This window comes from Pongo abelii, chromosome Y (assembly GCF_028885655.2).
Source record: "Pongo abelii isolate AG06213 chromosome Y, NHGRI_mPonAbe1-v2.0_pri, whole genome shotgun sequence".
Classification (NCBI taxonomy): domain Eukaryota; kingdom Metazoa; phylum Chordata; class Mammalia; order Primates; family Hominidae; genus Pongo; species Pongo abelii.
The window spans coordinates 4,494,522-4,521,856 of record NC_072009.2 but is presented as its reverse complement, the minus strand read 5'-3'; the positions used below and the strand labels follow the sequence as shown (position 1 = coordinate 4,521,856).

The following is a 27,335-nucleotide window of genomic DNA, read 5'->3' as shown; positions in this document are numbered from 1 at the left end:
AGAAGTAGATTTGATGCAGGATTTTATCCAAGATGGGAAAGATGCTCATATTTTCCATTTTTCATATTACTATGAGTTGCGTGCAATAAGATACAGAACATTTAACTGGCTGGTTCTTTAACTCATCTGTGACAAGCTTCATGGGAAGTTTTTAAGAATTATCTATATGTTTCTCTACTTCACTTCTCCCTGTGCTCCATGAGATACACACGGTGGCCTTAGAGATTTATTGAATCAAAGTTGACACACCTTCAGTTTGGGATATTCTAGCCTAGGGATTGATTTTGTTTTACAAAATGCATTTAAATCCATTAATGCTGGAAGTTACAATTTGTTGAATTTTTGCAGTCATACCTTGGCGATGACCTTAAGCAGTAAGATATAAGTAACCCCCACACGCTTAGCATTCCAATAATGGAACACTAGGCATAAATGGGTTAAGAATTGCCCATCTTTTTACGTGAGTGTCATGAATAAAAATTCTTAACCTGCTATTCCAAGTTTTGGGTATGTATTTTTTTCATTTATTATGTTGTTGCTCTTTTAAAAACATTTTCTTAATCTTTTGATATAGGAAAAGGAATTTTATTATTTTATTTTTTAAGAGACCAATTGTCCCTTGTTGCCCAAGCTGGAGTGCATTAAGGGGACAATTTTAGTTCACTGCAGCCTTGAACTCCTGGGCTCAAGCCATCCTCCCTCTTCAGCCCCTGGAGTAAGTAGGACTACTAACATTCCCAGCCAGTTTATTTTAATTTTTATTACAGGTAGGGTCTTGCTGTGTTTTTAAAGCTGGTCTCAAAACACCTGGGATGAAGTGATCCTCGTGCTTCAGCCTTGCGAAGTGCTGGGATTACAGGTGTGAGCCACTGTGCTTGGCCCCAGTTAGATAATTTTTTATGACCCCAATAAATGAGAAGAGCTGGTGAAAATTGTACTTGACAGTAAAATACCTTGAAACTGTTTTTGATTCTAACATTAAACATGCCTGATGTATTAGTCTTTTCTCATGCTGCTAATAAAGACATCCCCAAAACTGGGTAATTTATAAAGGAAAGAGGTTTAATTGACTCAGAATTCAGCATGGCTGGGGAGGCCTCAAGAAACTTACAATCATGGTGGAAGGAGAAACAAACACATCCTTCTTTACCTGGTGACAGGAAGGAGAAGTGGTGAGCAATGGGGAAAAAGCCTCGTATAAAACCACCAGATCTTGTGAGAACTCACTCAGTATCATGAGAATAGCATGAGGGTAACTGCCTCCATTATTAAATTATTAATATCTCCCACTGGGTCCCTCCGCATGGTACATGGGGATTATGGGAACTACAATTCAAGGTGAGATTTGGGTGTGGACACATATCACATGATACGGAGGAACTAATTTTAAGTGCATTCTACCTATTAGTATTGTTTGTACAGTTGGAGGTATTAAAATAATCTAAATTTGTATCAAAGGAAAGAAATGTATGAATTTTAAATGACATATTGTGTAATTTTTAAAGCTGCAAATATAAAAAATTATTCAGTGAGTAATCACTGAAGTTACGGAATTTTTATATTTGAATCTTTAAAAATTAGACTATACCTGTTTGTGTAGTAGAGGTCAGTAAAATAGAGGGGGGACATGAAGTCTAAACTGAGTAGAATCTTCTCAGAAGTGGAAAAATAGGTAGTGTGCTTTCATATGGTAACTTCATGTTAATGGACATATTCAGTGGAATTCTTTATCTCGGTGATAACCTTACTTGTTAATATAAGAGAGTCCTCCTCATTTAAAAAATTCTGTTACAAGCATTTATCTTCCATAAGTAGGCTGAAATGTAAAATGTAGTATTGTGTGAGTACATATGTAGGTTCTTTTGGTTTTCCTAATTTTTAATCAGTAAATGAAAGACTGTCAGCTAGGTTTTCTCATATCTTTTTAGTATCTTTTGTCACCTGTTAATTACATTTTCTTAAATTTGCTGAGCTGTTCTATTTCTTAATCTTTCAATAGCCAGTTAAATAGGCTTTGTAGCTTTTTGGATAAACATATGGTTTACACTTACTGTGTTGTTATGGTGATTACATTAATTGCTAAAATCATTGTAAGTTCTTAACAAAATACCAGCAAAAATACTAACAAGAGATGAAAGTACTAAAAAATATTACCAATCCAAATTCAGTTACACATTGAAAGGCTAACATACTATGATCAAGAGGGAATTATCCATAGGATGTAATGATCATGCAAACATTGACAAACTAATCAATGTGATATACTACATAAACATAAAAGACAGATTATTATATGATTATCTCAGTGACTGGATTAAAAGCATTTGACAAAAACTCAGTGTTTTCTCATGATAAAAATTCTCAATGAATTACATAAGGAATGTATCTCAATATAATTAAGGCCATATATCACAGATCTGTAGTTAACATCATACTCATTTGGGGATAATGGAAAGCTTTTTCACTAAAATCAGGAGCAAGACAAGGATGCTCACTTTTAGTCCTCCTGTTCCACATAGTACTAGAAGTCCTAGCCAGAGCCGTTAGTTATGATAAAGAGATAGAGAAATACTTATTGGGAAGAAAAAGGAAAAGAAGTCTTGGTTTGCGGAAGTCGTGATCATGTAGATGAAAAAAAAAAAACCTAATTAACACCTCCAGGAAAAATTATTAGAACCAAAAAGAAAACAAAACCAAATTTATTAAAGCCTCAGGATACAAAATTAACATACAGATATCATAGTATTTGTATGTGTTAATAATGAATCATCCCCAAAAGAAATGGAAAGATCTGTAGCCTGAAATATGTTAAACATCAGTGAAGGAAGCTGAAGATGACAGAAATAAATAGCAAGGTCTCTCCATGTTCATGGATTAGAAGAATCAGTATTTATCTAATGTACATACTACACTAAGTGATGTCTCAAAATTCTAATGGCATTTGCACGGAAATACAAAAAACTATTGGAAAATTTGTGTGGAATCAAATGACACCCGGAAGGACTAACAGAATCTTGGACAAGATAAACAAGGCTAGGCCATTACACTTCCTGATTTCAGAGTATGTTATAAAGTGATAGTAATGAAAATCGTAAGATAGTGACTGGTATGTAAAAAGATGCATAGACCAATGGTACTTTATTGAAAGCCTGGAAGAAAACCCCACATACATAGGGTCAGCTAATAATTGACAAAGGATCCAAGAAAATACAGTGGAAAAGGATAGTCTTTTTTTGGGAAAACTGGACATCCACATATATAAAAATAGAATTAGATTTTTATCTTACATCATACACAAAAAGCAACTCAAAATGAATTGAGGACTTACAAACATAAGACTTAAAACCATAATAGAAGAAAAGAGCAGGGAAAGGTGCATGACATTGATCTTAGCAGTGATTTTTCTGGATGTGGCACTAAAGACATAGGTAATTGAAGCAAAAATAGGTGGATTGCATCAAACTGAAAAGCTTGTATACAGTAAAGAAAGCAATCAACAAAGTTAAAAGCATCCTGGGAGTTTGGGAGATGGTACTTGCCAACCATAAATTCCAATAAGGGTTAATACCCCAAATATCTCCAAAACTCATATTACTTAGTAACCAAAAAGTAACGTACAAGTAAAAGTGGGCAAAAGGACCTGGATTGACATTTTTCCAAAGAAAGTATGCTAATGGTCAACAGGTATATGACACACTGCTTAGTAGAACTGATCAGGGAATTTCAAATCAAATCCATCATGAAATATCACTGCATATCTTAGGATGGCTATATTAGTCAGTTTTCATAATGCTGATAAAGACATACCCGACTGGGAAATTTAGAAAGAGGTTTAATTGACTCACAGTTCTGCATGGCTGGGGAGGCTTACGGAAACTTAGAATCATGGCAGAAGGTGAGGGAAAACAAGGCACCTTCTTCACAAGGCTGCAGAAAGGAGAATTGTCAAGCAGAGACGGAAGAGCCCCTGATAAAACCATTAGATCTTGTGAGAACTCACTATCACAAGAACAGCATGGAGGAAACCACCCCCATGCACCTGGTCTCTCCCTTGACATGTGGGTATTAGTGAGATTACAATTGAAGATGGGATTTGGGTGGGGGCACAAAGCCTGACTCCATCAGTGGATGTTAATGAAAAAGTTGAAAGTGATACTGAGGAAGTGGAGAAAAGAGAACGAACCATACAGTCCTGGTGGGGGATATAAATTGGTACAGCCATTATGGAAAACAGATGAAGGTTACTTAAAAAATTAAAAATAGAGCTATCATATAATCCAGCCATTCACTTTATATATATCCAAAGGCAACAGCATCAGCATCTGTCCGCACTTCATACTAATTGTAGGATTATTTGCAATAGCCAAGATGTAGAAACAAACTACATGGCCATTGAAAGACGAATGGATAAAGAAAACAGGAGAGGGTGTATCTATGTACACAATGGAATGTTATTTGACCTTTACTATAATGCATGTTGTGAAATGTTTAAAGACACAAGTATAAAATAAGTATCTACAAATGCTGTTTGCATGCAACATATGCAGTAACATCTATGTTAGTTTTCTTCTTGGATATTTTTCTTTCATTTTGATGAGATAACTGGAGCATTTCATCATCTATTGTTACTTCTTTTGGTGTTATCTGTACGTGTTTTTAACACAGTAAATCTTCTTAAGCTTATTTTATTTTAGTTTTGTATTTAGAAATTACCTAATGAATCCAGAAGTTGAATCCTTGAAAAGATCAAATGGATATTTCTCACAGATGAGAAAAAGGAAAAATGTTAAAAGTAGTGTTGGAGAAATTTGCTACAGGGTTACGGATGTGTTAATAGAAGATATTTTAGAACTATTGTATAAAAATATAACAAGTTTGAAAATCTAGAAGCTTTTTCCTAGCAGAACATAAATGATGAAATTTTACCCAGAAGTAGAAAACTTTGAGTGGGCAAGTTGCTGCTCCAGTCTTATTCGTAGAAATTAAATTTTTTATTGTTGTTAAGACAGAGTTTCATTGTTGTTCCCCAGGCTGGAGTGCAGTGGTGCGATCTCAGCTCGCTGCAACCTCTGCCTCCTGGGTTCAAGCGATTCTCCTGCCTCAGCCTCCCTAGTAGCTGGCATTATAGGTGCCTGCCACCACGCCCAGCTGATTTTTGTATTTTTAGTAGAGAAGGGGTTTCACCACATTTGCCAGGCTGGCCTCAAACTCTTGACCTCAGGTGATCCACCCACGTCAGCTTCCCAAAATGCTGGGATTACAGGCATGAGCCACCGCGCCCAGCCAGAAATTAATATTTAATATAAAAAATTTTAAGGGAAAACCAGATGGATTTTCTGACTAGTCTTTCAGATTTAGAAACTAATGATATTTTAACATTCATTTAGTTATTATAATGCTGCATAATTTTGAATGTGTTTGTACAAAATGAAAAGAAAGGGGGTCTGTGAATTCTTCTTCCCTCTGCCTCTAACTATATTTATTACCAAAGCAGCCACCAGTGTTATTAGTTATTTGAGTATTGTACAAAACTCTTTTGTTTAGATAAATTCACACATGTATTTGTATAATTTGTTTTTGTTTTCCTTTATTCAAATTATATGTAGCCTGTGAGCATATTCTCTTTGACTCTTAAGGTTTGTTTTTTTTTAACTTATGTTTTGGAAGTTACTGTTAATACAAGTAGAGCTGTATGGTATAATGTCAGTGATCTACTTTGACCAGTTTAATTAATAATTGTGAAAATTAGAATTAATGTTACTGTGAATAATTCTTCATTTAAGCCATTTTAAACATGAATGAAATGTTTGTTTGTTTGTTTGTTTATTTTGATAGAGCCTTGCTCTGTTACCCAGGTTGGAGGGCAGTGGCACAATCTCAGCTCACTGCAACCACCTCCTCCCATATTCAAGCAGTTCTGCCTCACCCTCTAGAACAGCTGGGATTACAGGCGCATGGGATTACAGACATGTGCCACCATGCCCGGCTAAGTTTTGTATTTTTGTAGATACAGGGTTTTGCCATGTTGGTCAGACTGGTCCCAAACTCCTAACCTCAAGTAGATCCGCCCACCTCAGCCTCCCAAAGTGCTGGGATTACAGGATTAATAGCCACCATTCCCAGCCTTCATTATTTCTTAAAGTAAATCATAATTTAGAATTAGTTTTAGCACCAAAAGTTTTGGTACTAAATTTTGGTACAAAAAGACAGATTTTATTCATATAGACAGACACAAAATTCTATGTCAGAGGTAAGCCAGATCCGGTTTTTATGTAAAAGAATATTATATTAGGCATAGTCTTATTCTATGAATTTAAGTACAACTGAACATAAAGATATTATAAGAAAATACTTTGAATGGGATATAAATGAAAGACACTCAGAAATTAATAATGTAGAAATTTTTAGAAAGTATGCCTTAATGTTCTTCCCCCAGTGAATAAAAGCCGACAGAACATTCAAAAATTGCTTCAAGAAAAAGAAGTTGCATGTGTATACAACATAAGAAATGGCAGAGGTGAAATAATCATTATTAGAGAAATTAAAATAGCTCACAAAAATATATTCTGAAGAGCTCTATGTGAACAGAGGTTGAGACAGAAGAATTGCCAGGCTTAGAGGCTCACACCTGTAATCCCAGTGCTTTGAGAGGCTGAGGTCAGAGGATCCCGTGAGGCCAGGAGTGTGAGACCAGCTTGGGTAACATGGCAAGACTGTCTTTACAAAAAGGTTAAAAAGTTTTTTTTTAGCTAGATGGAGTGGCTCATTTCTGTAGTCTCAGCACTTTGGAGGCTGAGATGAGAGAATTCTTTGAGGCCAAAAGTTCAAAACCAGACTGGGCGACATAGCAAAAAGTACAAAAATTAGTCAGGTGTAGTGGTGCACACCTCTCTGCTAGATATTCAGTAGGCTGAAGTGGGTACATTGAGCCCAGGAGTTGGAGATTATAGTTAACTTTGATCGCTGCCCTGCAGTCTCGAAGACAGAGCAAGACAGAAAAGAAAATTGTACAATATTCTAAGGCAGTACATACTACAAATATATCTCTTCATGTAAACATTAATATCAGTTTATATCCACAGAGTGTAATAACTTGTTAGAATTGAGTCTTCTCATCCAGGAATATTTCTCTATTTCTTCTTTGGTATCTTCATCATTTTTTTTATTGTTATTTTCCTCATATAGATCTTGTATATGTTTCCTAGATTAATACCTACTTTATTTGGGGAATGTTATGTAAAGAGTATTGTGTTTTCAATTCCAAATTCCACTAGTTCATTGCTGGTATATAAGAAACAATTGGCTGGGCACAGTGGCTCATGCCTGCAATCTCAATATTTTGGGAGGCCAAGGCGGGTATCACCTGACGTCAGGAGTTGGACACGAGCCTGACTAGCGTGATGAAACCCCCATCTCTACTAAAAATACAAAAAAATTAGCCAGGTTGGTGGCACTTGTCTATAATCCCAACTACTCAGGAGGCAGAGGCCGGAGAATCACTTGAGCCTGGGAGGCGGAGGTTGCAGTGAGCCAAGATTACGCCATTCCACTCCAGCCTGGGTAGCAAGAGTGAAACTCCATCTCAAAAAAAAGAAACCGTTGTCTTTCTTCGTATTACTCTTAGATCATGCAATTGTGAGTTAATCTCTTATGAATTTCAAGAGGTTTTTTTTTTATCACTTCCTTTAGATTGTCTGCATACTTTATGTTGTCCATGGAGAGAGCAGTTTTATTTCTTCCTTCCCAATCTGTAAACCTTTTGTTTTTTAATTATAAATATTTTTTGACATTTGGTCTCACTCTGTTGCCCAGGCTGGAGTATACTGGTGCGATCTGAGCTCCCTGCAACCTCTGCCTCCCAATCTCAAGCAATCCTCCCATCTCAGCCTCTAGAGTAGGTGGGAGCACAGGCATGCACCACCACACCTGGCTAATTTTTGTATTTTTAGTAGAGTCAGGGTTTCATCATGTTACCCAGGCTGGTCTTGAACTCCTAAGCTCAAGCCATCTGCCCACCTCAGCATCCCATAGTGCTGGGACTGCAGTGATCCCCTTGGCCTGCCATCATGTGATTTTTTTTTTAAAGCCTTTTGATTTAATAGGTTACATTAATTGATTTTCAGTTAAACTATCTCTGCACATCAGGGATAAATCTCACTTGTTGGATTGCAAAATAGGTTGTTGTATTTCATTTGCTAATATTTTGCTGAACATTTTTGTATCGTATTTATAAGAGATTTTGATGTGTAGTTTTTGTTTCTTGAAATGTCTTCCTGATTTTGGATTTAGAGTAGTTCTGGCCATGTAAAATGAGTTAGCAAGTATTCTATTTCTTTCTCTTTAAAGAGATTGTAGAGAATTGTAGTTTCTTCCCTTAAATGTTGGTAGAATTCACCAGTGAGCTGATGTAGGCCTAGAGCCTTCTTTTTTAGAAGATTATTTATTATTGCCTTGAATTTTTTTTACTTGATATCTACTTATTCAGATTATGTGAGTTTTGGCAAATTGCCTTTCAAGAAGTTGGTTCACTTCTTCTAGATTTTTTGGCAATTTTTTGATTGCATTGTCTTACAATCTTTTAATGTCCATGGCATCAGTAGCTACATTTTCGCTTTCATTTCTAATGTGAGTTATTTGTGTCTTCTTTTTTTATTAGCCTGAAAGGTAGGGGATTATTGATGTGTGGATCTTTTCACAGAACTATTTTGGTTTCATTGACTTGTTTTTTATTGATTTCCTGTTTTCAGTTTGATTCCATTCTGTTCTAATTTTTATTACTTAATTTTTTTATATCTAATTTGCTCCTTCACATTTTTTAAGGTGTATGCATAAGTGACTGATTTTCAGTACTTTTTTTTTTTTTGAGACAGGTCTTGCTCTGTCACCCAGGCTGGAGTACAGTGGCGTGATATCGGCTCACTGCAGGTTCCACCTCTCGGGTTCACGCCATTCTCCTACATCAGCCTCCCGAGTAGCGGGTACTACAGGCACCCGCCACCATGCCCAGCCAATTTTTGTTTTTTTTTTTTTTTAGACAGAGTCTCACTCTGTCACCTGGGCTGTAGCGCAGTGACACGATCTCAGTTCACTGCAACCTCCACCTCCCAGGCTGAAGCAATCCTCCTGCCTCAGCCTCCCAAGTAGCTGGGATTACAGGTGCCTGCCACCACACCTGGCTAATTTTTGCATTTTTAGTAGAGACAGAGTTTCCAGGCTGGTCTGAAACTCCTGACCTCAAGTGATCCTCTGGCCTTGGCCTCTCAAAGTGCTGGGATTGTAGGCATAAGCCATTGCACCCGGCCCAGTATGTCCTCTTTTTGATACATGCATTCAGTGCTGTAAATTCCCCTGTAAGCACTGCTTATGCTCCATCCCACAAACTTTTATAAGTTTTGTTTTCATTTAATTCAAAATGTTGTTTTATTTTCTTGAGAACTCTTTTTACTCATGCTATAATAGGAGTGTGCTATTTAATCTTGAACTATTGTTGAGATTAACCAGTCCTTTTACTTTTATTGACTTGTAGTTTATACATGTTGATTCCTAGATTAAAGCTAATAGGAGTGTGCTATTTAATCTTGAACTATTTTGTAGATTAACCAGTCCTTTTAATTTTATTGACTTCTAGTTTAAGTCTGATTTGTAAATTCAAGCTGCCCTCCACACGTATGATTTCCTATTCTTTGAAATTTGTTAAGGTATATTTTATGACACAATGTGTTGTGACTTTGTGAATGTTTTATTTGAATTTAAGAAGAATGTGTATTCTCCTGCTGCTGCAGGCTACACTTCCAAAAACAAATGGAGGTTGAAAATGCAGTGTTTGTGAGATGAAGACTCAGGGATACAGAGAGTTGACTCTTACATACCCTAGTTACACAGGGTAATTTGTGGAGCTTAGTATGTGTGGATTTCGGTGTCTTCTGGGGTACTAGAACCAATCTCCCATGAATATCAAGAGATGACTATATATTCAGTTGGTTGATGGTGGTGTTGATTTTGATTTCCACTGTTTCTGTGTTTTTATTGATTGATATTAAATTCTCCTACTCAGCTACTGAATTCGTCTATGTTTCCTTGGTGTTCTGCCTTTTTTTGCCTTATTTATCCATTGTTAGGTGCATAAATATTAAGGATTGTTATGTCTTCTTGGAGAGTGGACTCCTTTGTTACTATGTAATGCTGCTCTTTATCCCAGAAAACGTTGCTTGGCTTGAAGTCTGCTGTGTTTCCTGCTTTTGCTTAAATTACAATTAGCATATATTTTATCTTTTCATATCATCTACTTTTAATATTTTTAAAAAATATTTTAAGTGGGTTTTTTAATTAATAGGAAGAGTACACTCTAAAATAACAATAAATATTATAGTGAATACATAAATCAGCAACATGGTCATTTATTATCATTGCTGAGTGTATTATACTGTTCTGCACTTCTAGGCAGCTCGCAGTGCAGTAAGTTTATTTACGTTGACATCACCACAAACGCAAGTATTCCATGGCACTAAGACTTTAACATGGCTGTGATGCCACCTGGGGTAAGAATTTTTCAGGTCCATTATAACCGTATGGGACCACTGTAATTTACACAATCTGTCATTTACTGAAAAAGTTGTTAGGTGGAATGTGACTTTAATTGGATTAGTATCTGCTGGTTTTGTTTGTTGCCATTTTTCTTTGTTTCTATTTTTGTCTCTGACTTGTTTCCACCTTTTATGGTTTTAACTGAGCATTATGTAAGATTGCATTTTCACTCCTGTCTTACTGTCACGTACTCTTTTTTTCCTCCCCACCCAAAACAGTTTCACTCTTGTCGCCCAGGCTGGAGTACAATGGAGTGATCTCTGCTCACTGCAGCCTCCGCCTCCAGGGTTCAGGTGATTCTCTTGCCTCAGCCTCCTGAATATTACAGGCATGGGCCACCACACCCGGCTAATTTTTACATTTTTAGTAGAGACAGGGTTTCATCATGGTTTCAAACTCCTGAGCTCAGGTGATCCACTCACCCCATCTCCCAAAGTACTGGGGTTACAGGCGTGAGCCACCACACCCAGCCTGTGATTTAACTCTTAATTGTGCACTAATAGAAGTCCACTATAAAGCAGCACTATTCCTCTTTACCCCTTCACTGGTAGTGAGCATACTTTAGAATAATAAAATAATCCTAATTTTACTTCCCTCTCCCTGTATCATTCTTGTTATTCATTTCACTTATATTGTTTTAAATGAAGTGTTAATTTGTTAGATCAACTAAGAATTTTTATAAGTGTTTATATTACCTCCACTTACCCCTTTTTTGATGCTCTTCTTTTCTTTATGCATTTTGAGTTTCTGACCATTGTCAGTTTCCTTCTCTCTAATAATTTGTTTTAGCATTCATTACAAAGCAGGTATATTGGCATCAACTGCTTTCCTTTTTTTTTTTCTGAGTAGGTTGTTTTGTGTTCTTCATTTTGGAAGGACAGTTTATCAGGGTATAAAGTCCCTGGTTGGTGGTTTTTTTTTTTTCCCCTGTAAACATTAGAGACATTTTACTCCTCTTCTTGCTTTAAGGAGAAGACATAGGTAATATTTATCATTGCTGTCTAATGTTTTTTTTTCCCTTCTAGTTTCTTTCAGTATTTTTCTTTATCTTGATTTGGTGTAGTCTGAAAATGATATGCCTATGTATAAATGTGTGGGCATTTATTCTGCCCGGTGTTCCGTGAGCTTCCACCATCTGTGGTTTTGTGTCTGAGATTAATTTGTGGATATTCTCACTTTTGTTTCAAATATTTTATGTTCCTTATTCTGTAATTCCCTTTATAAGTAATTTACACTTTCTGACTTTTTTTTTCATTTTTCGATTTAGGAAGTTTCTGTTGGTAACCTCAAGCTAAGAGATTCTTTCCTCAGTATTGTCTAGTTTACCAGTAAGTCTTCAAAGGTATTCTTCTTTTCTGTTACATTATTTTCTATCTCTAGCATCTCTCTTTGGTTCTTAGGAGTTCTCTGTCTTTCCGTTGCCTGTTTCTGCTGTCTGCTTTATCAGTTACATCTCTTAGGATCTTAATTACAATTATCTTAAATTCCTAGTCTAATATTCGCAACATCCGTGTCATAATTGAGTTTGGTTCTGATGCTTGCTCTCTCTTTCAACTGTGTTTTTTTTTGTTTTTTTTTTTCCTTTTTGGTTATTTTTTTCTTGATATCCATACCTGGTTACTAGATATATACATATATATAAATACACATACACACATGCACACACACCCCTTAATGTTGTGGTAAGTTGTGGGGAGGAGGAGCTTTGTATTTAGGTCTGTGATTTAGGTTTCAGTCTTTAATGAGTCTGTGCCTCTGAACAGTCAGCTTCACAGTGCTTCTCAGATTTTTTTCCCCATGTTGAGGACAGGATAGCTAGATTGGGAGGATTTTTTTTTCCCTCATTATTCACTGTGAGAAACTGGAGATAAAACTCAGAAATCTATGTGTTTGCCCCAGATAACTGCGTCCCTCTGGTGTTTGTATCTCTCACATGTGTCCATGCTGAGCTCCTGTAATCTGTCACTCACAGTTCAGATTTCCCTGTGACAGCACTGGTTCCTTCTGAGGATAGTGCTTGGGGGTGTTTGCTCTGGCCAGTCCTTATTCCCTGCATCGGTCTGTCATTTTCCTCCATTTTGGGGTTGTTGGCTTGTGCTGTGACCCCCACTTCTCTGATGAATCTAAAAAGAACTGTTGATCTTTCAGCTTGTTTGGATTTTTACTTTGCTAGGATGGACTGACGACTTCCAACTTCTTAAATGCCAAATTGGAAACCAGGAATCTTTATTTTTTGAATGGGCAAATACTCTGTTGCTTCTTTATGTGTTCATTATGTTGTATTTGACATTTTAAATATTGTAAGATGTCAGTTCTAGAAGACAGTTTCTTCCCTCTCCTCGGAATTTGATTTTATTACTGTAGTCCACATTTGGTTTTTAAATGACTGTTTAAATTATGTTTCCAGAGTCTGTATTTGCCAGGCAAGATGTCAGAGCCCCAACACGGGGTTAACTCAGCATAAAACGAATTTACCAACAATATAGGTGTGAAAAAGGAAAGTTTATTAGGAAGGAAGAATGCTGCAAAAGGGTGCAGCTGGGCACCTCATTGAGAGGACCATGGTGAATTTTCCTTAGGAGCGTTTATGGTACTTAAGATTGGAGCTTAGGATTATAAAATTAGTTTCAGCATGGCATTCCAGAGATGTGTAGAAATTTTAGTTATTTATAAAAGTTGAAAGAGGACTGGAACCAGATGCTAACTTTAGATACTAAGGAAACTTAATTACTTCTGAATTCCCAGATAAGGAGTTTTGCCTCCAGATGGCCTCTTTTGATAGTCACCAGGTGGTCTTTGCTCCCTTCTAACATCCTCACATGAGGAATTCTTGCCTGTTTGATGGTCACCAGGTATTTTCACTCTCCATATTATTTTTCATGTGTGATCTCTATTCCTTTAGCTTGTATTCAGCTAACATTACATATAGATTTCTTTGCACACCAGGAGCCAAATAAAGTGAAAAGGAGAGAGCGAAAAAAATGAAAAAAAAACCCTGAAACATTTTCCTCTTTGTAGATTGTCTCTTTGGTGTGGAACAACTCCAGTACATAAGTAAGCTTACAAATCTTAGTTTTCCTCCTTGTCCTGAGTAATCAGATAGAAGTGAAATCAGGGAAAGGTGAATTCTTACGGTTTTCATCTTCTTAGGTTTTTATTGAGCAAGCATGAATCTTTTGGGCATGAGTATGGTGTCCCAATAGACACTGGCACTTTTGAATGTCCTAATTTACCAAAGAATCTTTCTCCCCAGCTTTTCCTGTCAGGCTCCACTCTTGATGCTATGTTTTATGACTACTATAAATTCTTAATGTTTTTGGACAGGGTTTGCTTGCTTGTTTCCCTCCCCCCCCCTTAATGTTTTATTGAGGGATGAACCCTTGGAGTTGTCTACTCTACCATTTGCTCTGGTGTTACTCTAGTCTTGCACTGTCAGTGCTTTTTTTTGGTTTTTGTTTTGTTTTGTTTTTTAGATGGAGTCTTGTTCTGTCAACCAGGTTCAAGTACAGTGGCGTCATCTTGTCTCACTGCAAACTCTGCCTCCTGGATTCAAGTGATTCTCATGCCTCAGCCTCCCGAGTAGCTGGGATTACAGGCGCTTGCCACCACCACCAGCTAATTTTTGTATTTTTAGTGGACACAGTGTTTCACCATGTTGGCCAGGCTGGTTTTGAACCTGTGACCTCAGGTGATCCTTCCTGCCTCGGCCTCCCAAAGTGCTGGGGATTACAGGTGTGAGCCACCACACCCAGCCACATTTTTGTCTTTAAAAATTATTATTAATATTAAGGCAAGGCCTGGTGGGGCACCGTGGCTCACGTTTGTAATCCCAGCAGTTTGGGAGCACAAGGTGGGCAGGTTACTTGAAGCCAGTAGTTGAAGATTAGCCCAGCCAACATGGCCAAACACCCCTATCTCTACAAAAAATTAACCGGGCCTGCTGGCATGCACCTATAGTCCCAGCTGCTTGGGAGGCTGAAATGTGAGACTTGCTTGAAAAAAAAAAATTTTTTTTTTGAGACAGAATCTGCTCTGTTGCCCAGGCTGAAGTAAAATGGTGTGATCTCGGCTCACTGCAACCTCTGCCTCCCAGATTCAAGTGATTCTCCTGCCTCAGCCTCCCAAGCAGCTGGGACTACAGGCGTGTGACACCACACCTGGCTAACTTTTGTACTTTTAGTAGAGACAGGGTTTTGCCATGTTGGCCAGGCTGGTCTTGAACTCCTGACCTCAAGTGATCCATCTGCTATGGCTTTTCAAAGTGCTGGGATTATAGGCATGAGCCACCGCACCTGGTCAAAAAATTATTATAAATATTAATTGCCATTTTTCTATTCTCATACTTTCGTTTTGTCTGTGTTAAATTTGAAACTCATTGTTTGTAGATGGTTTTTTTTTTTTTTTTTTTTTTAACCCGTGGTTGTCTTTACATACTGCATGGAGGAAAATTATTGACCAGTTTGGGATTATGTGATTTATCTTTTAAAATTTCACATTGACATATAATTTGGATGTTTGAAAATATCTATATAATTTTTAGTTTCTCTGGTTATTTACAATATGGACATGTGACGTCTAGTGTTGACATTTTGCTACTTAGTTGAAATGTGGACATCCCTTATATCTATATCCTTGCCTTTTTACCTTCCCCACTTTAAAAATAAGTTTGTTATATAGATACTTTTTAAAAAATAACCAAGCATAGTTTTGTAAACTTATATGTTGAAATCTTATTTTGAGTTACACATGTCTGCTCTTTTTTTTTTCTTTCAGATTCTCTAGGATTCCTTTTTATCATTTCTTTTTGAAGAGCTCAATTTTTATCATACTTTTTGTGGTAGGTTGGCTACCAACAAATTTCTTTATCTGAGAATGTCTTTATTTTTCTTTGTTGCTGACATACATTTTTACCAGATATAATTTATGTTGAAAAGTCTTTTCTTTCAGCAGTTGACTAATACACGATTTCCTTTCTTGTTTGTGGTTTCAGGTGGGAAATTCATATTTGCCATAGATATTTTTGGATTTATCCCATGGAGCTTTGCTCAGCCTTTTTTGTTTTTTATTTTTTGAGGTAGAATCACCCTCTTGTCACCCAGGCTGGAGTACAGTGGCTCAATCTCAGCTCACTGCAACCTCTACCTCCCCGGTTCTAGCTGTTCTCCTGACTCAGCCTTCTGAGTAGCTGAGATTACAGGTGCCTGCCACCAAGCCCAGCTGATTTTTGTATTTTTAGCAGAGACAGGGTTTCATCATCTTTGCCACCTGGTCTCAAGCTCCTGACCTCATGTAATCCACCCACCTCAGCCCCTCAAAGTGCTGGGATTACAGGCGTGAGCCACCACATCCCGCCTGCTCAGCCTTTGGAATAGGTTTATGTCTGTTGACAATTTGTGACGTTTAGCCATAATTTTATCATTTACTCTTTTTGTCACATGTGCTTCATATTTATGAATGCTTGTGTTGTAAATGCTTGATATTTCATTATTGGTCCACAGGTCTTCATTTTATGTATATATTTAATCTGATTTTTTTGTTGTTGTGCAAATGTAAATTCTGTTGCCAAGTCCTCAGGTTCGTTGTAACAGAAGATTATGTTCTCTTTTCATTTCTGCTGTGCTACTGAGCTGTTCAGGGAGTTTTGTTGTAGCATCTTTAAATTTTATAATTCAGTTTCTTTCATTTTAAACTTGTATTTCTTTACTGAGATCTTTATCATTTTCATTTGTTTCAAGGGAATTTGGAGTGATTATTGAAGCATTTTTGTGATGTAGATTCTGTCTCTACTCTTCCAGACTGTGGTTCTAAAGAAAATTCCTTTGTAAGAGTTTGGTGGTTCTATATTATTCTGTTTGTTTATTTAGTGTTCCTTCAGGTTCTCACTCTAATGGTGCTGTTTTCACGAGAAGAGGATGCTTTCCATAGCCAGGCTGACTGGTGCCTCTTTGTGTGGGGGAAGGTAGTCTCAGCATTACGGGGATGAAAGCACACTCAGAAAAGGAGTTTTGAATATGCCATTTATAAAAAGGGATTCACTAGGTTCTTTTACTTTTTTGGGTGCTCTACTGTTTTATATTTTCAGTGATGGTAATGATCCTGGTCATGCTGTTCTTTCAGGTGGGAGGTCCTAATACTGTCACTACATTGGTCTAGACCCAGAATGCCTAGGTAGTTTACACTTCCAGTTCTGGTTTTCTAAACTGTCTTTTGGTTGTGTCTCAAGTGACTTCCAGGGCTTGTCTAGTCAACTGATTTTGACAGTGCTCTCTGTGTATAATACAGTGATGATAGCATTGTGCTTCCAAAAAATGGTAATGAGCAGTTGGACATTTATGCGGAAGAAAATGTGGATCTCTACCTCACACTGTACACAAAATGGAATTCAAAATGGATCACAGGTGTACAAATATATAAGAACTTGTCTTTATTATTAGTTTTTAGATATAACACTTTGTACCATCCTTGTGAAAAAAATACTTATATTTGATAATTAGCATTAAAATCTTTTGCTCTCAGAAACACTGTTAAAAGATTGAAAAGATGAGCCATAGAATGGGAGAAAATATGTAAAAATCACATATTGAATAAAGGGCTTTACAGAATGATACAAGAAACTTGTAAAACCCAACAGTAGTAATAATAAAAAAATATTTAAAATGGTGAAAATATATGAAGAGAAACACATTGAAGAAGAAAGATACTCAGATTGCACGTAAACATGAAAAGATGTTACTAGGTAAATTCATGTTAAAACAAAACATGTTAGTACTATTAGTATACAACTGTTAGAAAGTCTAAATTTTTAAGAGCCTAACAATATTATGTCTGGTAAGTTACATAGTAACATAAATAAATAATCCATTGCTTTTGGTAACACAAATTGAAACAGTCATTTTGAAAGACGGTTTCTTGTAATACTAAATACAGACTTTACATATTACTCAAGTCTTTCTGCACGTTTTCCAAACTGACTTGAAAGTCTATTTCCTAACAAAAATCTGTGTATGAATGCTTATTCCTAACTGCTGCATAATGGAAACTACCAAGATACATTTCACTAGGTGAGTGTGTAAAACTGTGCTAATACATACTATTTAATATTACTAAATATTGCAAAGGAATTAACTATGAATTCATGTACCGACAAAGATGAATCTTAAATACACATTGTTAAATTAAAGAAGCCATTACAAAAAGACTTCGTACTTTGCAATCTATTTATTTGACATTTTGTAAATACTGTAAGTATAGTAATGAGATCAGATGTTTTCAGGGAGTTTAGAGAGGGACGATAATTAGATGAAGCCCCTGGGTTATGTTAGAATAATCAAATAATTTTGCATGCTGCTGTATTGTTGGATATATGACATTATCTTGGATACATTAGCATACTTTTTTAAGACAGGCATCTAACTTTAGAGCCTAAAGAATGAACCTTAAATGTGTATAAAATTTAAAACAAATTTGTGAGGTCAGGAAATTCAAGAATGGAACATAGACTATATCCAAATAAATTTTGTTAGAAATGTATCACGTCATCTCTTTGAAGAGAGTAATGGGAGAAATCTACTGATCTTTGGAAATGAAACCACATTTAAACAAAATAAAACCACATTTAAACAAAATAAAACAATCTTATGCCTAAGAATTGTGCTGTTAGTGGGAAAGTTGTTATGGGGATAAATTTTAGAAATTCAAAAACTATAACATACTGGCATTCTACAAATAAGACAATGAAATAAGAAATAGACAATAACAGAAAAATAGAGGAGGAGAAAAATGAGAAGATGAAATAAGAAAATAAGAAATTCTGCAAATAAGAAAATGAATGGTATTCTTGGGAGCAGTTTATTCCCTGTTGAGGTAGGAGTCTACAAATAGGCCATTGGGGGATACTAGAATGAACTATAGGAAATGGATTATATCTGGTAATATCAGTATGAACTCATGTTTGGATTAAGGTATTTTTATATAGATAGCTTACATGTAAATATACCTATAGATATATGTAAATTAACTATCATGTATACATATACATCTGTATATCCTTGTTCTGTCAGCCAAGATGAACTGAAGTAGTGATGCCACAGTATCAGCAAGCACACCTACTGCCCGGATCTTTGTTACTAATACTGTTCTCTAGTAAAAGGAACTAATGCTCCTTGGAGAAATGGCTGATTCTAGGACTGGTGCATGAGATGAGTCTTAAGTATTATTAACTCAAGAATTGCTTGGGGATATGGAGTGGGGCCGCCATGTCATTTGGATGAAGATGTTTTTTAAATGTTTATGGTTATTCTTTATTTTAATATTTTCACTGGATATATTTTCGGGGCTTAAAATAAATATTAAAAGCTAAAACAAAAGTCTTACTGTTTCTCTGTCATTATAGTTCCCAGACCGCTTTGCTAATGAGAACACTTTTATATACTAATTTCTCTAAAAATTTTCAGAATTTAGGGTATTGAAGATATAAGAATGTATTTTGTTTTGTTTTGTTTTAAAGACTAAGTGAAGTAAGCTGGGCTGGGTGCGGTGGCTCACACCTGTAATCCCAGCACTTTGGGAGGCCGAGGCGGGTGGATCACAAGGTCAAGAGATCAAGACCATCCTGGCCAACATGGTGAAACCTCATCTCTACTAAAAATACAAAAATTAGCTGGCCGTAGTGGCATGCGCCTGTAATCCCAGCTACTCAGGAGGCTGAGGCAGGAGACTCTCTTGAACCCAGGGGGTGGAGGTTGCAATGAGCTCTCAAAAAATAAAAATTAAAAAAAAGCCAGGCAGAAAAGGACAAATGCTATGATCTACCTGTATGAAATACCCAGAATAGACGAATTTAAAGGTCTAAAGTAAAGATTACCAGGGGCTGCAGTCAGAAGAGAATGGGGAGTTAATAAAGTGACAGATTTTGTATTTTGAGTGGCGAAAAGGCTTTGAAAATAGTGATGATGGTTACACAACACTGTGAATGTACTTAAATGGTACACTTAAAAATAATAAAATGTGCTTTCAGAGGCTGAAGCAAGAGGATTGCTTGAGGCCAGAAGTTCAAGACCAGCCTGAGCTCATATCTATGTATAGGTTTATGTTTAAAACTTTTCATAAGGCAGCATACTATACGGACTGTATTTCTTGGTTTTTGTTTGTTGGTTTGTTTTGTAACTAGTGAAATAAACATCCCTTGACGTTTACTATTTTTTTCTTCTTTTATCTTTAAGTCTATGGGCACATGCCACCATGCCCATCTAGTTTTTAAAACATTTTTTGTAAAGATGGGGTCTTGTTATGTGGCATACGCAGGTCTCAAACTCCTGGCCTAAAGAAATCCTCTTGCCTCAGCCCCCTAAGGCGTATTTTATGTGCTTTTAAGTGTGCCATTTAGTAGCGTTAAGTACATTCACAGTATTGTGTAACTATTGCCACTGTTTGTTTCCATAACTTTTTTTTATCATTCATAATACAAAATCTGTACTTACTAAGTCTTCATTTTCTTCTGACTTCAGCCCGTGATATCCTTTGCTTTATGTCTTTGAATTTGTCTATTTTGGGATACATCACACAAATGGATCATACAGTATTTATCTTTTTGTGTCTTGCTTATTTTGCTTAGCTTTGAATCTTTAGGGTTCATTCACATTTTCAGAACTTCATTATTTTTTGTGCGTGAACAATATTTTGTTATACTCATTCACATTTATATTTTTGCTTATCCATTTGTCTGTAAATGAACAGCTGGATTATTTCCATATTTTGGCAGTTGTGAATAATACTGCTATACCCAGCGGTGTACAAGTATTTACCTGAGGCTTTGTTTTCATTTGGGTATGTATCTAGTGGAATTGCTGAGAAATATAACTTTGTTTAGTATTTTAAGGAACCACCAAGCTGTTTTGCACAGTAGTTGTACCATTCTTAATGGCAATACACAAGGGTTCCAATTTCTCCATGTCCTTCATCCTGGTGGTTGTGAAGTGATATTTCATTATTGTTTGATTTAGAGTACCCTTAGACTAATGGTTTTGAGCATCCTTTCCTGGGCTTATTGGACACATGTATAGCTTCTTGGAGAAATGTCTATTCAAATCCTTTGCCCTTTTTTGAATTGGTTGTGAGGGGTTTGGTTGTCAAATAGTAGGAGTTCTAAATATATTCTGAATATTAATCCAATTGCCAGATACATGATTTGCTTATATTTTCTCCCACTTTGCGGTTTTCACTATTTTGATAGTGTCTTTGATGCACAGAAGTTTTAATTTTGGAGAAGTCGAGTTTTTCTTTTTGTTACCTATGCTTTTAGTGTCATGTTTAAGAAATCACTGTGAAATCCAAGGTGCGAAGACATCATGCAATTTTTTTTAAGAGTTTTATTATTCAAGTTTTACATTTAGGGCTTTGATTCATTTTCAGTTAATTTTTTATATGTATAAAGTAAGGACTGATTTTCATCATTTTCAGTGTGGATATTGAATTTTTCAAGCACCATTTGTTTAGAACACTATTTTCCATTGACATGTTTTGGCACCTCTGGTGAAAATCAGTTTACCATCTGTGTGGGCATTTTATTTCTGGGCTCTCTTTTATTGTTATACCAATACCGTATTGTTTCATTTACTATCATTTTTTAGTCAGTATGAACTTTGAATGTGCAAATTCTTCACTTTATTTTTTCAACAGTTACTTGGCTGTTTTTGGCCCTTTGAAATATGAATTTTAGGATGAGTTTTTCAGTTTCTGCAAATCAGTATGCAGTTTTCATAGGGATTGTTTTATATCCATAAACTGCTTTGGAAAGTGCTGTCATTGCAAAAGTATCAAGAATTTCAGTTCATGAACACAGAATGTCTCTTGTTTATTTGTGTCTTTAATTTCTTTTAGCATTGTTTTATAGTTTTCAGTGTACAGGTATTTCGCTTTTGGTACATTTATTGCTTCAAAATTTTTTTCTTTTTAATCCTGTTAATAGAATTGTTTTCTTAATTTTCTTTTCAAATTGTTAATTGCTATTGTTAGTGTACAGTAATCCTTCTTATCCCCGTACCCCCACAACTTCTCTATCAGCTTTACTTGTGGGAGACACATTTCAAGACTTCCTTAGGTTACCTGAAAACTCAAATAGTGCTGGACACTATATATGGATCACGGTTTTCAAGCTGATAATCAAGATAGCAACTAAGTAAGAGACTTAGCAAGCACGTACAGGGTGGGTACATATATATATAATGCAGGTACACTGGAAAAAGTGACGACTTATGTTCCCAGTGTCATGAATGTTGTGAGATTTCATAATGCTACTAAGAACAGCACAGGGTTTAAAACTTATAAATTGTTTTATTTCTGGATTTTTTTTATTTACTATTTTTGGACTTCATTTGCATGTGGGTAACTGAAACCATGGAAAGTGAAACTGCAGATAAGGAGGGACTAAAGTACAACTAATTTTTGAATGTTGATTTTGAATCTGGCAACTTTACTCTGTGTGCCTGTGTGTGTGTGTGTGTAGTTTTTGTGTATGCTTAATAATTTTTTATATAGGTCATATCACCTCAGGAAAATGAGCTTATTTGCTTTTCTGACTTGGATGCGTTTTATTTTATGTCTAATTGCTTAGCTAGAACTTTCATTACTAAGTTGAGTAGAAATGTGATTTTGGTTTGCTTTGTAGTTCTTGATATTAGGGGAAAAGCTGTCAGTCTTTTCATGGACATTTTTGGAGGGCTTATCACATATGGCCTTTCTTACATTGAAGAATCTCCCTTCCATTTATAATTTTTGAGGTTTGGGTTTTTGTATTGTTTTGTTTTGGAGACAGGCTCTCATTCTGTCGCTCAGCTGAAGTGCAGTGATTCAATCTGGCTCCCTGCAGCCTCCACCTCCCAGGTTCAAGCACTTCTCCTTCCTAACCCTCCTGAGTAGCTGAGATTACAGGATTACAGGTGTGCAACATTAGGCCTGGTTAATTTTTATACTTTGAGTAGAGATGGGATCTCACCATGTTGGTCAGGCTGGTCTTGAACTCCTGGGCTCAAGCGATCCACCCACCTCGGCCTTTCAAAGTGCTGGGATGACAGCCATATGCCACCTCGCCAAGCCAATTTTTTTTGTTTAATCATGAAAAAGTGATGCATTTTGTCATGTCCTCTGCCCCCTCGCCCCCGCTTTTTTGCATTGAGATGGTTAGCCATTTTTAATTGTAATTTTTTGCAGTTAAAATATTTTGAATGTTTTACTTTGTATTTTCTTTCCCTCTGATACTCCCCAGTGGTCTCTAGTGCCCTATTTGAAAATAAGTGTTTTTTTAAATGAATTTAAGTGCTTATAAATTTTACTTCATTTTTCATTACTTGTGACTTTTGCTTTCACCTGTTTTTGGTCAGTTTTGCTATTTGCGTATGTGTGTGAGAGAGGGAAAAAGAGAAAAATAGTGTTGTTTACCTCTCACTTGTTTCGCTGTCATTTTTGGTTACATTTATTTTCAGTCCCAGTTTACACAGCATTGATTTAGTTATATTGCTCTGCTAATTTGTTATAATCATTAGTAGCTCTTGAAATGGCACTCTTATGGTTTTGTTATTTTATTTTTAAAATGTTAAAGCTGCTTAGGCAGCTAAGATAATAAGTACAAGCCACTTTCTTACTGCATTGTTTAGCCTGGTTTTGCTACGTATATTTCAGATTCAATATTTATTGGTTTTATTTTAGTTTGGAGGAGTTGAGTTTAACTTTCTAACTGTAACAATAATAGGTTTTAGTTGTATTAGTACTTTGTGAGGTAGAGCTGTGCAAATGGTTTTACTTAGAAAATTGCTTACAACCTTAAATATTACAAATATTGTTACTTTATATCTATGGGAAATGTAGTGTCTTTAAAATTATAAATACTTCTAAAGAGTATTTTCCAGAACTGTATGTTTTAAATTTTGAATTTAAATTTTAAATACTTTTTTGATTCTGTACTTTTTGCTAAGAACAGTAGTTTGTAAAGAATAGTGGTACTTGATGTATTAACAAATAAATTACTGTTCTCTTTGAAAATATTTCTAGGCTAATATTGCATTTTCTGGTAGAATACTTCTGTAGCTTTATGAATGTTACTTAAATAAAGTTAGAGGTTGCAATTTTTTTTGTGGCATTTGAGATACAGATTTTTTTTAAATGTTGGAGTATTTGGTTACACCTTGTTATATTTAATGTTAGTTTTTTTGCTGTAATCTGAAACATGGCTGGCCTGGGCTAAATAAATATTCAGTTAAAATATTAGCACTTTTTACTTTGTTACTTTTTTATGGTACTGGAAACTTCTTAAACATTATTAGTATGTAAATCTTCATGTGCTAGCTATTTTAATAATATTGTAATATTACTTTATTTTTTATCACATTTATAATTTTTAATATTCATCATTACATATTGATTTATTATTTAAGTTACTTGTAAGTTAAGTATGGCCATGTATATATTGTTAAAATCAAGAGTATTTTTATTTTAATATTTATCTATTTTTCTCTAAATATTCTTTTTCCTTTGCTCTTTAGAGGAAGTATCATTCTGCAAAGGAAGCATATGAACAACTTTTACAGACAGAAAACCTTCCTGCACAAGTAAAAGCAACTGTATTGCAACAGTTAGGTACATGAAAACTTTTATTATACATTACATTAATTTGAAGAGATTTTCCTTTTGAGGTTCAATTTTTTTCCCTCTGCTTAGACATTCGTTTTCGTTTAGAAGTGTACAGTTTAAGACTAAATGTGACATTTAATTATTACATATTATTTTGAGGTAAAATTTTAAATAAATAATTTTATTACAGTAGTTCCCTGTTATCCCGGAGTTATATGTTCCATGATACTCTGGAAGCTGCAGATAGTTCCAAACCCTGTATTTTATTATGTTTTTCGAATCTTGTAGCTAAGAGACTACTAAGTGACTACTGTCTGGGTAGCATAGACAGTGTGGATACACTGGACAGAGAGTAGGAGTAGCTGTCGTAGTTTGAGTTTTCATCATGCTACCCAGAGTGGCATGCAATTTAAAACTTATATTTTATTTCTGAGATTTTTCCATTAAATATTTTTTGGCACTGGGAGACTGAAACCATAGAAAGCAAAAATGAAGGTAATGGGGGACTACTGTATAAATGTTTTCTTCTCTAAGTGTATTTTTATTGTTGATAAACATAGTATCAAGCACACTCCTTCTCACCATCTGTATAAAGATAGTGCTTAGTGCTGGCCAGGTGCCTGTAATCCCAGCACTGTGGGGGTCCAGCATGGTCAGATCACTTAAGGTCAGGAGTTTGAGACCAGCCTGACCAACATGGTGAAACCCCCTCTCTACTAAAATACAAAAATTAGCCAGGTGTGGTGGCGTGCATTTGTAATCCCAGCTACTGGGGGACTGAGGCAGGAGAATCACCTAAACCCAGGAGGCAGAGGCTACAGTGAGCCGAGATTGCACCACTGCACTCCAGCCTGGGAAACAGAACGAGACTCTGTCTCAAAAAAAAAAAAAAAACGAAAAAAAACAAGGCCAGGCGCAGTGGCTCACGCCTGTAATCTCAGCACTTTGGGACCCAGCACTTTGGGAGGCCAAGGCGGGCGGATCACGAGGCTAGGATATGGAGACTATCCTGGCTAACACGGTGAAACTGCATCTCTAGTAAAAAAAAAAAAAAAAAAAAATAGCCGGGCATTGTGGCGGGAACCTGTAGTCCCAGCTACTCAGGAGTCTGAGGCAGGAGAATGGCGTGAACCTGGGAGGCGGAGCTTGCAGTGAGCCGAGATCGCGCCAGTGCACTCCAGCCTGGGCGACAGAGTGAGACTCCGACTCAAAAAAAAAAAAAAAAAGATAGTGCTTAGTGCAGCTAGTATTGGATTCTGGACATTATCCCCTACTGCTTGACCACAGGATGAAGTTTGAGTTAAGTAAATTAAGTTAAGATTATCACACAGCTGGTAAGTGAATACTAAACTTGCTTTATAGTTGTATTGATGTATGATCAATGGAAACATTTCACCTAAAATTATATAGAACATCTTACTGGGTTTTCTTGTCAAAAATCTGTTACCTTCTATGTTGAAGATAAGGTAATCTAGTGTTTGAAAGTAGTATAAAATAATATGTTATCATGTAGAATATAGCAAGCCCCCTTCCCAGTAATTAATTTCGTTGCTTATCTATCTTGATTGTATTTGCTATTTGGGTTAATATTTCTTGATAATCCTTCAGTACAGTTATTTTTTGGCTTTGGTGTAAGCAAATAAAATCCCAATTTTTATTCAAGTTGGTGGTAATATAAATTTTTTTATAATGTCACTGTTTTATCCACAATTTCAAAAGCAATTAAGCAGTTTTGCTTAGATGCTTTTGCAAAGCTAATTTTATACACTTGAATTAAGTCACAGCTGACAGACTGTTTTTGATTTGACTTGAGCATTTAGCATATATTATCTATTAGATTTCAATTGTTTATGTAGCTGTAGTTCATAATCTATTTATTAAACAAAAATCTGTGGTACACACTGTGTACCACTCTTACGGCTCTTTGAACCTACTTTTCATTTTGCTTTTTTCGTATAGCCTGGAAGTTTTGTTGTGATTGTTTATCTAATGCTGTGACATTTATAATGTTATTATTATAAATAAATAATGTCAGTAGTGTACGAGGTCTTTTGTAAGTTGTTTAAAGTGTTATTATATAGTATTTTGAGATTTTTTAAAGGATTATATTTTAGGTAAAAGTTGAAAGCAGCTATTAAAAAGAATATAAATGGGCCAGGTGTGGTGGCCCATGCCTGCAATCCCAGTATGTTGTTGAGAGGCTGAGGTGTTCAGATCACTTGAGGCCAGGAGTTTGCGACCAGCCTACCCAGCATGGTGAAATGCTGTCTCTAATAAAAGTACAAAAATTAGCCAGGCATAGTGTCCCATTCCTGTAATCCCAACTACTTGAGGGGTTGAGGCAGAAAAATATCTTGGACCTAGGATGCAGAGATTGTAGTGAACTGAGGTTGTGCCACTACACTCCATCCCGGGCGATAGAGTGAGACTCCATGTCAACAACAGCAGAAAGAATGTAAATGAATTATCTTTGATTACATAAGCATTTTTTTATTCTTTGGATGTAAGCATGGGGTTGAAAGTTGTTTTTACAATTCTCTCACTGCATGGTAACCTTTAAAGGGCAGTAAATTTATCAATTTTATACTTACAATTTATAACTTGCATTTTTGCCAAATTAAATTTATAAAAGAGAATTTGATTTGTCATCTCTATGTCAATCCAGTTCCTAAAATCATTTCATTATCTGTGTGTGCTTTAAGATCCCTTTTTAGCTTTGATTGTATCATTTTGTGTGAAATAAACTTCTCTAAACTTTGTTTGGTAGTTTTAAATTTTGGGAAAATGTGACCTAAGTTAAATGACTAAATTACTGAAAAAGTAATTTGCTGTTTCTTGCATGATTTTCTTGAAACTGAAGAAGTAGAATGATGGATAAATGCTTGTAACTTCTTAATTATAGGTTGGATGCATCATAATATGGATCTAGTAGGAGACAAAGCCACAAAGGAAAGCTATGCTATTCAGTATCTCCAAAAGTCTTTGGAGGCAGATCCTAATTCTGGCCAGTCATGGTATTTTCTTGGAAGGTGAGATGAAACACTTGTGCTATCTAGAGTTTATTTGTAATGTAAAATCATTTGTAGATTTTATAAAATGTAATCTGAGAAGTGAAATTTTAAAAATAA

The 27,335-nt window shown here is 35.8% G+C and overlaps 1 protein-coding gene across 30 annotated transcripts in view; it reads left to right on the top strand.

Annotated features, from left to right (window-relative positions):
• The window catches only part of LOC129053431 (histone demethylase UTY), a 234,424-nt gene that overhangs the window by 84,400 nt on the left and 122,689 nt on the right, over positions 1-27,335 (top strand). For 29 of the 30 annotated variants that reach the window (XM_063721447.1, XM_054545477.2, XM_054545474.2 and 26 more), the window contains 2 exons: positions 24,120-24,213; positions 27,110-27,236. In XM_063721447.1, the coding sequence (XP_063577517.1) occupies positions 24,120-24,213; positions 27,110-27,236 (221 nt within the window). Of the gene's footprint in view, positions 1-15,362; positions 15,422-24,119; positions 24,214-27,109; positions 27,237-27,335 lie in introns of those variants that run through there. The other variant, XM_063721451.1, reaches the window with a different exon arrangement.